This window comes from Urocitellus parryii, chromosome Y (assembly GCF_045843805.1).
Source record: "Urocitellus parryii isolate mUroPar1 chromosome Y, mUroPar1.hap1, whole genome shotgun sequence".
Classification (NCBI taxonomy): domain Eukaryota; kingdom Metazoa; phylum Chordata; class Mammalia; order Rodentia; family Sciuridae; genus Urocitellus; species Urocitellus parryii.
In genome coordinates this window covers 19,379,599-19,393,273 of record NC_135548.1, presented here as the reverse complement: position 1 = coordinate 19,393,273, position 13,675 = coordinate 19,379,599, and the positions used below count along the sequence as shown (strand labels likewise).

General features: G+C 49.4%; 1 protein-coding gene across 2 annotated transcripts; it reads left to right on the top strand.

Moving 5' to 3' along the window:
- The first annotated feature begins 1,696 nt into the window (after positions 1 to 1,696).
- Positions 1,697 to 9,471, top strand: LOC144251196 (neuritin-like). Of its 2 annotated transcripts, none has more exons than XM_077794258.1 (3): positions 1,697 to 1,751; positions 5,932 to 6,076; positions 9,243 to 9,471. In XM_077794258.1, the coding sequence occupies exons 1-3, from the start codon at positions 1,697 to 1,699 to the stop codon at positions 9,469 to 9,471; spliced, it is 429 nt and encodes a 142-aa protein (XP_077650384.1). The 2 variants fall into 2 exon arrangements, with proteins under 2 accessions (XP_077650384.1, XP_077650383.1); XM_077794257.1 differs by lacking the exon at positions 1,697 to 1,751 and adding an exon at positions 5,502 to 5,581 and having other exon boundaries at positions 5,930 to 6,076.
- The last annotated feature ends 4,204 nt before the right edge of the window (positions 9,472 to 13,675 follow it).

The window sequence follows — 13,675 nt, the reverse complement described above, 5'->3', positions numbered from 1 at the left end:
AAGTGGCACACTGACTGGAGAGACAAATTTCATGACATATCCCCTTAATCCGTTTGCATTTCTACCTTATTTCATAGCTTGACATTCTCTCATATGCAAAATGTGGGAGAATCGTTTTCTCCCCCCCCCCCCGCCCCAGGCTTAGGGGAAAAGTTATTCGATGCCTTCTGTAGTATTTCATCAAAGAAATTAGAATTTTAAGCTTTGGTGAAGGAATTGGGAGTGGGAGACAGCGTAGAAAAAGAAGTAAAAAGAAACCCAAAGCTTAACAGCGTTCAGAAAGGAAATAACTATTTTTCATTCTCGACTGAGTGTGTCTTCTGCAGCATTTTGCACAAATGCAACTGCAGAACCATTTCGTTGCAGATTAAGTAGGCTGCATCTGCACAGGGTCTGTGCGGGATCTTCAAAAGACAGTGCAGGTGTATACAGGTCCGGGTGTGCGTGTGCGTACGTGATATACGTGTGTGCACGTATGAGTGGGACCCAACCCCAAGAAACGCATCAAGATCAGGAACAGGAATGCAAACTGGGCCTTGCCTTGGAAATTTCCTAAAGCGCTTAGAGTTTGTAAATCACTAGTATCCGAAAAATTGTCAGCAGAGGCTCTCTCCCGGTGCCCTGCCCCCCCTAAATATAGGTGTCCCCGGTGTCTTGTGAAGCAGCCTTTGGCCCAAGCGGGTCTTGTGAGTGGTGAAATCCACAGAGGGCACACTATGTATATTTTGGGGGTCCCACGTGTGCGGCCCAAACCCCTGGGGCCTGGGCGTGTGCTCGAGCTCGCATGTAGTGTGTGTGGGCGTATGTGTGTGAGTGTATGCTTGTGCCAGGGGCCTAGCTGTGTGCTCAAGCGCTCCAAGCTGCGCCCAGAGCTCAGCTGCAGGGTTGGAGAAAAAAGAGGGTAGGCAAGTGCTGGGGGGGGCGGGGGGCGGGAGGCCGATTGGGGGCTTTTGAATTGATGGAGTTGGCTTAGCCGCTTTTCCCTCTCCGGCTTGAGCTCCTTTAAACCTCGCTGCTGCTTCGTAGGAAGGGGGCTGGATTCACTGTAGCTGCTGCAGGAGGGGGAGCAGGTTGAAACAATCGAGTGGGCGCGCCAGGACTCCCCAGCTCCAGGCGGGGAAGGGAGAGGGAGCCCCCATTCTGCGCAGGGAGGGGGCGGGGTTGGAGGGACCCAGCAAACCAGGAGGAGGCGGGGGCGGTCGCTGGGATGGGGGAAGCGGTCACCCCCAGGAGACAAGATTTCGTTCGGATCGCATATTAATTGGAGATATCTGATTAATTTGAGCTTCTGATGACTATAAATGGCGATTCTCTACTAAGGTGTCTATATTAAAAAAAAAAAATCGTTCCGTGTCATCCCCCACGTCAGGCCTGCTCCTGGGCGTGAGGCTGTACTTCCTCTGCCCCCTCCTAATGGAGTGAACCATTCCCAGCTCTTCCTCCCTCTCTCTCTCTCTCTCTCTCTCTCTCTCTCTCTCTCTCTCTCTCTCTCTCTTTCTCTCTCCCTCTCTCTTTCTCCACCTCTCTCTCTTTCGGTCTCTTCCTCGCTCCCTCTCTTTCTCTCCTCCCTCTGCCTTCCCCGTGCATAAAGTCTCCGTCGGAACTTGTTGGCAATGCCTATTTTCCAGCTTTCCCCCGATTCTCTAAACTAACTATTTAAAGGTCTGCGGTCGCAAATGGTTTGACTAAACGTAGGATGGGACTTAAATTGAACGGCAGATACATTTCACTGATCCTCACGGTGCAAATAGGTAAGTGGCCGCCCGGACCCGCTCTCTGGGCGGGCGGCCGGAGACAACCAGTCCTGGCCAGAGGGGCGGACGCGCAGACCAGCTGGGCCTGCAGCCACCCCGGGGTGCAGAGAAACCTGCAGAACCCCGAGGGGGTGGCGTTGGCTCTGGAGGACTTGGGCGTCCCGGATTGAATTTTTGTAAAGAAAAAGAGACTCCAAACGTTCTCCAGGAAAATTGTGCGGCCGGCCGGCCAGTGGTTTTTCCAGAGGAGGTCCACCGTCCCCCTCGCAGTTTTCCTCCAAAGCGCCCGTCCATTTTTTCTTTCCTATCTGGGGTTAGACCCGGTTCGGTGCGCTCTGGGGCAATGCATCGGGCCCCTGCGATACTGCAAGATACTATTTTTGAAGGATCCAAAGGTGAATTCAGGAAAAAGATGGCTAGCCAGATAGGACTGGAAAGTTTTATGTGCAGAAAGCGAAGATATGCCAGGGCTCCGCTCAAACTGCTGCATTTAGAACTTTGTCATTCTCCCGCCCCTCCCCTCATATCCTAGCTGCAGCATTTACAACGGGCACCGCAGACTCGGTTCAGAAGCAAATCAGGAACTCTAGATCACATATTTTATTATGCTTAGAATTGAGGAGGGTAAACTGAGCCAAATATACGTGAATATACTTTTTGAGACACATTTGCCTGTTACTTTATCCAACACTGTCTGCATTTTGTACATAGGAAATGGTTAAGTGTTTGCAATATGTCATGTCGGGTGTTTGTTATTTTTGTTCGTTTGGGGTTGATTGTGGACGGATTTATTGAGTCACCATTTTATGTTAAGGAATGTTGAGTTGGTAGTTACACTGCCATGGGTCTTTTTAAAGTTTACATTTTTTTTTTTCCATCCAGAATGCAGAAAACATTATGGGAGCAGGCATTAGAAAAATTCCTTTTTTGATGCTGGTTCAGAACATTAATTAACATGGCCTAAAAGTGAAAGTGAAGCAGGTTATTAATAGAATGGACAAGAGAAAAAATAGAAACTCTTCAAACGGGTTTTTTTTTTGTTTTTGGAGATGGAGGGAATTGTTATCTCCTATGATTTCAGGCTGTAGCATTCTTCTTTGCAGACAAATGTTTGCAGTATTTTGGTGGGGGCTGCTTTAGGGAATTGGTTTGGGGCAAGAGAAAGAATACAAAACAATTTTTCTGTATGAGAAATGTGGAGAACACAGAATTTGTGGTTCTCTGGACATTAAAATTGATTCTTTGCAATGGGTTTTATGCACTTAACATGATTTTGAGGGATCTGGTTGTTTGTTTTGTTTTTATTCCCCAAGAACATTATAGGATGTTAGTGTGTGTGTATGCAGGATGTTGCTCTTTTCCTTTAATTCTAAGGAATGACTTAATGCTTCCAGTCTGGTTGATTTGAATATTTGACATTAGTTCAAAGAGCTGCAATAAATAAAGAACATTTCTAAAGGCAGCAAATCCCTTAAATGTTGCAAATAATTGCATGTGGCATTTTGCAATTAGCCGGAGAATTTTTAGGGAACAGGAGAGGTAATTGTTTTTGAGACAGGGGTTTTAATCTGAGAAGGTTTGTGCTGTTTTCTCAGTGGGAAATAACCTTACTTTGAGGATTAAAAAAAAATTAAAAAGCAGTTGTGCATGAGGGATGTGTTTTGAACACATGACCCTCAGACTGAAAATGACCGCTTGTAGGCTATGGAGTTGAAGTTGAACGTATTTTTTCCCTAATGTCTGCCCTTTCCTGCACCAGAGCCTCAGTCTTTATTAATTCATGCCTGGGAGCTGTCCCAAATCACTGACATTTGGCAAGAAAAGTGGGGGTTGGGGAGGGGCGGGGAAGAGGAGAGAGTGGTGAACCAATGAAGATGCGGTGGGAGGAAGTTTGGAATGAATGAGAGGTCGAAGGAATGAATGAACGAATGGAAACCACACAAGACAGGGACGCATAGGAGGACAGAGAAGGAGCCTGCCCAAACTTGCAGAAACCGGGTTCAGAAAGGACTGCAAGGGACACAGGCTGCGACCTACTAGGGTCGCGTGCACCTGCAAAATCTGTCCCCGTGCACAGGCTCTGGCCTCCTGGTGCAGGCTAGAGCCCAAGGAGTCAAAGTTGCAAAACACAGAAAATTTCACGACTTCTTATTTTACACACGCACATACTCACACATGTGCGGTTTGCAGGGTCTTCTCTATAGCAGCGCCTAGAAAGATAACATGACAGAACGCTTCCCGCCCCCAGAGAGCCCCAATTCCCTTTTTAAAAATTGTCAGTGCGTCTTAGGGGCCTCTTTTTCGACACCGAATTTTTAGGGGTGGAGGTAAGGGGTGAGGAGAGACCTGGGACAGAGCGGGAGAGTGGTCTGTATTTTGTTTCTTCTCTGCAACGCTGTGCGTAACGTAGAAGAGGATGATGCATAGGGTTGATTCCACTTTGAGTTTTATTATCACAAATATTCATTAGTTCATGAGATACTGTCAGTGTTCCATTTTCTATTATTGTAGTCGCAAGGAAGGGCATTTAATTTTTGTGGAGGTTTCTGAAGGTTTACGCATCTGCTCCAGCTGAGGTCGAAGTTAACCCTGGTCCCTTCCCCAGCGTTTCCCATTCCGGATTATAAAACGCAGGACCCGCCTCGCTCTTCCTGCAGCAATTTGTACATGGTGAGCTCTCAGAGGTTGCTGTGGGTTCCATCACCTTCCCCCTGGTCTGCGTCTGGCCTAGCGCTGGAGGACAAGAGGATGCGTGGGGGAGTGTGTGCGCGGGGGGAGAGGTGCACGGTCCTCCCAGGACACATTCACACGTGAGCGGCAGCGGCCAGGACACTACGGAGGAGGCTTGCGCACGGAATCCTGGGAGCTAGAGGCCGAGCCACCCTACATTCTCCCCGCCCCAATCGCGCAGATTTGGGCTTCTCTAGCGCTTTCCAGGAGCCCCAAGTGCTCCTGGCCGCTAGCTATCCAGTCTCAGGCTGGTTTCGTTGGCCTTAGGGTGGAAAAAAAGGCCACCGCAGCGCCCGCAGGCCTGGAGCCTGTTTCTGGTCCGGAGCCTCGGGGTTTGGTGGACTTGAGTCCAGGAGCAAAGAACTCTGTGCTGCCAGGGTTTTCTCCTCCTGTTCTCCAGCCGCCCCATCTTGCATCCCGTCCCCCCACCCTCTGACGCAACTTGGAGCTAGAGGCCGCGAGTCCCAGGAGGCCGCGAGCTGGGCGTTCAGCAGCCTGTCTGGGACCTGGAGAGGAAAGGTCTAATTCCGCTGCTGCTGTCCCGAGTGGTGGCGGGCCTTTCCCGGGATGTGAAGGGTGTGTGGGGAGCTGAGTGGCGGACAGAAGCGGTGGAAGGAATCAGGGAACCAGAGATAGTGTAGGTGACCTGGGGCCACCTGCACAGACACATCCGTTCCTGTGGCCCTGACTGCCGGGACAAATCAATCCCATTGGGTCTTGAGAAATATAAACTGCCTTTTTCTGTGGGGCAAAAGCGAGTGCATCCAAGGGTCTCTCGCCGAACAGATTCCACGGTAGGCATCGGTTTTATAATGAAACAATCCATTTTGGTGACCTCCAGTGGCTTCCAGAGACTTTATTCATCCATTCATTCTGAGCACCCACCGAGGACCGTGCGCCCAAGGGCTATTGGCGGGAGGTGGCCTCGGTTCCAATGCTTGCCCCCAAGTCAGTCAGCCTTCCTAGGCTAGCCTCGCCCCTGCACTCTGTTGTCCAGACCCCCCTCTGTCCTCAGAAATGGAGGATTACACTGCTAGAGACATGACGGGGCTTGCTGGGGGAGTGTTGGGAGACGAAGGAGAGAGTGAGGAGACAGAGAAATAAAAGAGATGAGGGAGGTGAGAAAAGGGGGGCGATAGAAACAGAAAAAGATATAGAGCGTGATTCAGGAGGGAGCTGGAAGGAATGGACTTACCTCTCTCCCACTCAACCCACATCCGTTCACGCACAGAAGGTGCACACCAGAGTCGTGTTGAGTGGATATCAGCTGGCCATCCCCAGGCCAAGTCTTTAGGTCACCTTTGACATCAGTGCTTCCCGAGGCTGGGCCATGAGAGACACAGCTCCATGGGGCAAGGCAGCAAGAAGTCGGGGACGCCCGGGCAGGCCTTGGGGCATCAGGGCAGGATCAAGGCGCTGCTGACCGGTGTACCCTCCTCCCCCGCAGCGTACCTGGTGCAGGCCATGAGAGCAGCGGGCAAGTGTGATGCGGTCTTTAAGGGCTTTTTGGACTGTTTGCTCAAGCTGGGCGACAGTATGGCCAACTACCCGCAGGGCTTGGACGACAAGACGAACATCAAGACCCTGTGCACGTAAGTGTCCTCTCTGGTCCGCTGGGGTTCTCTTCTGGGGGCGCTGCTGAGGTCAGAGTGCCGCACCTCCCTGAGCTCAGCATACAGTGCCAGAGTAAATCTGGGCACTCTCGCCTTCTGGCTCTCACCCCCAGGCCCAGGCCTACGGACAAGCCCTCTGGTCCCTAGGCCCAGTCCTCTGGTTTAGGAAACTCCAGAGCCTGGGGTGGACTACAGAGAAAGAACCCCACAGCAGCCTGATCCCAGCTCCCAGCAGCCTCACAGGCTCACAATGAGGTGCATGCACCCAGTCCACCTGAGAGAAGGCCTGGGGCAAGGAACCCTGCTACCAGTTCCTCATTCCGCAGAATCTCTGCTTTGAGGCAAACTTTAATTATTACCTCTCTCAAGGATAAGTGACCTGCTGAATATCCTGAACAGTTGGTTTGGGTTTGAGGACCTTTGAGGGGTAATTCTAGATTTACCTAGAGGCTATAGTCACTGGCCTATTATCTCCATTTTCAGTGATATATGGCCCTTTCAAAACACACCAAGAAAATGCAGCGCAAGCAAGGAGGCCCTGGCTTCCAGTTTCTGGGAGAAGGGCTGAAATAATATTTTATTGTGTAGCAATGACTGCCCAAGAGGAGAATGTCTGGGCTGTCTGGTGACTGTGCTAAGTTTGTAGTCCTTTCCTAAGCTAAAGGTAGCCATCCTCCATGCTTTTCCCACCCCTTTCCCTATCTGCACTGTCTCCTCAGATTGCAGAAGGCGCAGGTCCAAAGGAAGGGGAGAGAGACTTCATGGCCAGGCCCAGAAGTGTTTTCTCAGAGATTAGCTAGAAAGTCTGCTCCCACTAGCAAATGAGGTAACCAGCACAGCACTGTTGCAGCGGACCTGGGACATTAGAAATTTGCTGCAGACCTTAGAAATTTCCCCAAACTCTGCAACAGACACTGCCTTTATTTTTTTCAAAAACAGCTGGTTTCTGCCACCTCTATAATGACCCTTCCGATACAGTCAAGGCAAGAGACGTTGAAATGACCATTTCCAGGCTTTTTTCTTTTTTATATACTGTGAAGAAGTCTTCTCTCCCTAACTGGGAAGAGTTTATTTCAATTACAACTGAATGAAGGTCAATCATGCTACATACTTCCCTGAATACCCTATTGCCCACCTGGAGCCACAGCAGCTAAGTGGCTGCTACCTTCTTATCAGAGTAGGAACAAATACTTAATTCCAAATGTCTGGTTAAAAGTAAGAATGTATCTCCTAAGGCATGCCAAGGTTACATATAAAGGAATTACCAATGCCTCTGCCATTTTCTGGAACTTTCAAGCTATTTAAATATTTTAGCAGGACTTTGGTCCTGGAAAACCTGGAGTAAGAAGGCCCCTCCCTGAGGCTGCAGGCCATAGTTGGGCCCAGGCCTCATTCACTTGGTGGTGCTAATTGTTCAACAGGATAAAGTGCACCTCTCCCAGCCCCAAGTGAATATTTTTTTTTTTTCTCTAGGAGTGTCCCTCTTCTAGGAAGGCCCTATCCCCATCTTGGGGTACATAAAGAAAGCAGTAATTTAGAAATCCTTTGGGAGGTGCAATTACACAGGAGCTCCGCAGGAGAGCTGTCCCTGGGCTTCTTGGTGTGCCAAAATCTTGCTATGCATTACAATCCTGAAAGTCCTACACCCTGCCCTCCTTAGTCCTCATAAACTAGAGACTCAACAGGGGTCATGAGAAGACAGTCTGAACCAAGGCAACCCAACAAACATTTATATCTTCCCTATTAGCCAGAAGATGGGGTGGGAGTGCAAATAAGGATAAATCAATCACTATGGTTGCCTTCAACATGCTTACCGTCCAGGCGGGCCACAGAAGAGGGAGAGAAGAGTACATATAACCAAACTGCCTGGAGGGCTGCTGCTGTTTTCTCTAAGTCCCAGGGCCGGGGTGAAGTGAGAGCCAGCCTGGAGTTACCAAGACACACAGATCGACCCAGCTCTGAAAGGAGACAGTGCCCCAGGAATCGATCACGGCTTGGGATTATATTTAGTTTCAGGATCTATTTTGGGTTTTCAGAAGAAAGGGGGACAATAAAAAAAAAGAAAGAAAGAAAGAAAAAGAAAGACAGGTTGGATGAAGGTTGTAGGTGCCGGGCTAGGAGCCCAGCCCAGCCTGAGAGGAGGAAGTGCTGTTAAAAGCTCTGCTGCTAGAAATGACCAGAAGGGGAGGACGAAGAGCCAGGTCCTAGAAGGCTGGCAACGGTGGGCATCATTACACTCCGAAGGCGGTGGGGGCGAGGACCTCTGGGGTCTAAGCCCACCTGAAAGACTGGAAGAGGAAGCATGCAGTGCGCAGGCCTGGGGCGCTAGGGGTTGCCAAAGAGGGAGAAAGCCCTGGAGCAGGCGCCAGGTGCCAGGCACTACCACTCACCGACCTGGGCAGGGCAGAAGCAGGCAGGAGCCTCTGGATGGAATCTGAGCCGCGGGACTGTGGAGGGCCAGGCGGGAGGGCGTCGGAGGACCGAAGCAAGTGGAGAGGCAGAGAAAGAGGAAGTAGGGGGACCGAAAAGAAAAACGGAGGGAATGGGAAACCGAAGAGAGGGAAAATGAGGAGGAATGGGAAACAAAAGGCGGAGGTGGGGATGGGAGTGGGAGAGATGGAGGGCGAAGGCGAGAGTACCGAAGCCAGGAGGAGGGAGACAGAAGGGGCGAGGGGGAGCAGAATGTGAGAAGCCAAGAGGGGAGGGCCATACCTGAGCAAGTAACCCATCTTGCAAGCTAAGAGGCATTAATGGGCGGCAGCTTGCAAGGCTTAGCACTGTTTTCCCAGCTTCCCCAAGGAGGGCGAGCAATCTGTTGGCGAAGGCCGAGGTGTGCCAGTGCAGTTGCAGCGGGTACAACCCGGCTGCCCCGAATCAGCCACAGGCGAGCTAGAGGGAGAGCCACCTAGGTGAAGGGGCGCCCGAGCCGCTTTGACAGCGCTTCTGGCATGGGCCGAGGTCCGACGACGAGTCGCGATCTGGCGCAGCCCTAGAGACAGGGCTGCAGCGAGCAGGTAGGAAGGGGCGCGCCCTGGCAGATGGGCGAGGAGGCCGTGAGAGGGGGAGTCTCCGGGGCGCAGGTCCAGGGTCCTCCCCGCGCCCCCAAATGATCCTTCTTCTTCTGTTTTGTTCTGTTCCTTGCCAGATACTGGGAGGATTTCCACAGCTGCACGGTCACAGCCCTGACGGATTGCCAAGAAGGGGTGAAAGATATGTGGGATAAACTGAGAAAAGAATCCAAAAACCTCAACATCCAAGGCAGCTTATTCGAACCCTGCGGCAGGGGCAACGGGGCGGTGGGGCCCCTGCTCCCGACGCTCCCAGTTCTCCTGGTGTCTCTCTCGGCAGCTTTAGCGACCTGGCTCTCCTTCTAAGTCAGCTCCCCTCCGTGCCCACCCACACTCACTCCATGCTCCCGGAAATCAAGAGGAAGATCCATTCGTTCTTTGGGGATGTTGTGATTCTCTGTGATGCTGAAAAAAAAAACACTCATAATAGGATTGTGGGAAATCCTGATTCTCTTTTTTTTTTTTCTAATTTCGTTTGATTTCTTGTGTTTTAATTTGCCAAATGTTACCAATCAGTGAGCGAGCAAGCACAGCCAAAATCGGACCTCAGCTTTAGTCCGTCTTCACACAAAAATATGAAAACGGCAACTCACCCCCATTTTATTTTTAATTTTTAATTTTTTTTTTCAAAAGAACCTCAGGAACGGCCCTGGGCCACCTACTATATTAATCATGTTAATCACATGAAAAATGATGGGCTCCTCCTAATAGGAAATCGAGGAGAGGAGAAGGCCAGGGGAATGAATTCAAGAGAGATGTCCACGTGGGAAGCATATGGTGAATAATTCACGCTCACGTCTTTCTTCCACAGTATCTTGTTTTGATCAATTCCACTGCACATTTCTCCTCCAGAAAGCAAAATGACAGATTATTGGCTTTTGGTTTTTTATGGGTAGGAGGGAGAGAGGAAGGGGTTGTGGCAACTCTGGCATCATGGTAAAAGGTGTGAGAAGCAATGCTGCTAAGGTCACTGAGGGGTTAGCTTTACCTGCTGTTGTTGATGATGCATCTTTCAAATCCACTGCCTTTATTTTCCCTCCTCTCTCGTTTTAGCTTTTACACATACAGTAATACATGAATATCCAGTGGCATAGATCACAAGGGGGGGATGTTAAATGTTAATCTAAAATATAGTTAAAAAAAGATTTTGACATAAAAGAGCCTTGATTTTAAAAAAAGAGAGAGATGTAATTTAAAAAGTTTATTATAAATTAAATTCAGCAAAAAAATATTTGCTACAAAGTATAGAGAAGTATAAAATAAAAGTTATTGTTTGAAATGGGGGTGTCGCTTTGTTTCCTCCACCAAGTTCTCTGGGTACCTCAAGGGACATACAACGCTGGGTGATCAATTAACTCACGTGTTCACAAAGTCACTGGATAACCTGAAGGCTTCAAGCAGATGCTCCTTAGCTAGGACTCCTTGCCAAGACCCCCAAATTTCTCATTCTTGAAAGGGGGAGGGCGAGGGAAATTGTTTTAAAATGTATTCATTCTAAAGCAGAGGTCCCTTCTAGGTGCGGAGTGCAGAAACTGGGCTTGTGCGTCCCGGGGAAAGGCGCTGGCAGACGCAATGCCAAGTGGCCAGCCAGCTGCCCCCACCTCAGGTGTGTCTGAGCCCTAACCACAATCCTTCCAGGCTGGTCCCTAACCACGATTCGCTTCTTCCTCTGCGGTGGACAGAGGCAGTTTGCGAAGGAACCGCCATTAAGGGTTCCAGCCGAGGGGCAGAGACTGTTCCCTGTCAGGGATCAGGTGAATCCTTTCATAATTAATAAGACAGCTCAGTTGAAATGGCGAGGAGACGGGCCCTATTGATCTGGCAGTGGAGATGCTTCCACTTTTTCCTATTTATAGGCCCCTCATGGCCTTACGAAGAAGTAAACATTCCAGAGTAAACAAGAACGGAGGAGACCCAGGTCTGGGGTCCGGCTTGGGCAGAGGGTAGGTTGGGGGAGGGACAACTGCACGCAGGTCTCTGGGTTCATTGAAATCGAAATCTGATTTCTTGATGAAAGTAGAGGGGAAAGGGGGCTGCGTGGGGCTTGGGGCGGGGGGTGTGTAGGGAAGGGAGGAGGATGACGGGAGAGCTTGGCGGCTCAGCAGGTCCCCGCCAGGCGGAGCCCGCAGCCCGCCGCAGGGAGGGTGAGCCTGGGCTCTGAAATGCAATGTGTAAACAATCGCTAGTGTAACAGTTCATAAATCAAACCCAGTGGGTCGCAGCCCAATCTGCATCCCTCCACAAAGTGGTGGGGGTAGATGGAAGGAAGGGAGAAGTGAGCGGGAGGCCAACTTGTAGGGGCTCAGAAGAGACCCTGCATTTACCCCTCTGTCCCCGCCCCCAGTCTCTGCAACTGCTGAGGCCAGGAAGCCTAGGAACTTGGGAATGCTGCAGCTTGTGTCTCACATACCTGCATACCTTCCCCAAAGAGAACAGCACCCAGAAGCCCCACAGGGGCCCTTTCCTAAGGCCAAGGGCTGGGTAGCTTCAGACCCAAATCCATGGCTCAGATGAGGAAATCCCAGCCCAGCTCTGCCCAGCCAGGTCAGACTCCCACACGCTGCACCACCCACCTAAGAGAGGGCTCTTTCTCCCCTCTTACTCGCCAACCACCCCAGAGTGGGGGTGGGGAGAATGTAGCATTCAGTTCAGATTTGGGCCATGGAAGGACATCACCTTTAGTGTGGCCTCCCAAAGCCAAGAGGAAGGCTCTGTCCTGTTCTGTGACCTTCTCCCACAGTGCCTTAGACAAGGACTGCCCCCAGACCACTCCATCCCAATGGGCTCCTGGTCTGCAGTCCTGTCATTCACCTCCCCAACCCAAGTCCGTGGGTTCTCCCAGCACTGGATTCCTCCTGTAGTTCTGCTGCAGCTTCTCTCACCCACTCCTTTAGTACCACAGTTCATATTATATTCATCTCCCCCAGGTTACAAATAAAACATAAGGTTTTATAACCATTGAAGCAATTCAAAGATACATGGGGGGGGGTTATCCTCCTCCACTAACAGATGTTAATAGGTGGATGTGTATTCTTCCACAACTCCCCCCAGGTGTGTGTAAACATATATTGACATATACCTATGGGAGGTGGGAATTTTTTTTCCATTGGGATATATTTCTTTATGGCCAAGTTATTCAAGATCAATAACTAAACATACCACTTTTTTTTACCAGATATATAATATTTCCTAGAATGCCATAATTTAATCTTCCACCTACTTATGGGCATATAGGTTTTTCAAGTTTTTTGTTTTTTCTCCCTTTTTTGTGCTCTACATATATTTTGTCATAAATATTCCTATTCAAACACTATTCTGTACCACTCTGTACTCGTTTTTTTTTTTTTTTCTTCAATAGAATAGAGATTCTCAAAGTTGGATTGTTGGATAGAACCTATATGTATGTGTGCTTTAATTTAAAAAGATGTTGAATTACTTTCCCAAAGAATCTAGAGAATCCGTTTCCCTACACCCTCATCAACATTGATAACAATTTTGTTGTTGTTGTTGTTTTTAATCTACCCAGCAGGTAACTTTGTCACTTTCTGGAAGGCCAGCCATTCTTGAGACTCACATTGGATTTTATGGATCCCTTTTGGATTCTGATGGCCACCAAGGTATCCTCCTGAACGTGCAGGAAAGGTCTGGCTAGACTTTGAGTCCTACTCCCCAGAGCAGTGGCTAGGGCCCCAGAATTAGTGACTTTTTAAAAAATACTTTTCTCTTTTTAGTTGTCAATGAAACTTTATTTTATTTATTTACATGTGTCAAGTGCTCCACCACGGAGCCACAACCCCAGCCCAATCAGTGACTTTTATTCAAAGGCAGGAACAATTCTCCTGGAACCAGCACTAATCTGACATTGCTGACATGGATGTGGGAGCTTAGGGTTTGTGAGTGAAGGTTGGTGAGGTAGGGCTCAGTGAAGCCCACCAGCATGCCAGCTCCATGGGTCTGTGCTGAGGCTGCGATCCCCTGACCTATCTGCAGAGGAGGGCAAGCGATGGAAGGAGGCATTACAGGAAAAGAAAACAGCAGCCTAGAGCAGTAACTGCTGGATCTTTCTTTTCCTTAATCAATAAGAATAAGAAGCTTCTACAGGCAAGATCCAAGCAAGGGTGAGCAGCCAGGATTGAACTGTCTCTGAGGGATTCAGTGAACAGAGATTCAGATCACACTCCCTCTCTGCTCTCTTTCCACCCCAATTACTCTTCCTATCAACAACAACAAAATAATAACAATAAATTTGCTTCCACTGAGCACTTACAACATGCTAGGTATTTGCTAAAACTCTGCAAATACTATCCCCTTGTGTTGGCAACCTCTATAAGAGGATTGTATTATCCCCACTTTGCAGATGAGGAACTGAATTTTAGAGAAAGGATAGTAACTTGCCCAAGATCAGCAGGAGGCAAGAAAGAGAGTTGAAATTGGAGTGCAAATGTGTTTCAAGAATCTGTTCTGAGACGTCACTTCCCTTTGCTTGTTCTGTTACTATTTTGAGCCCAAA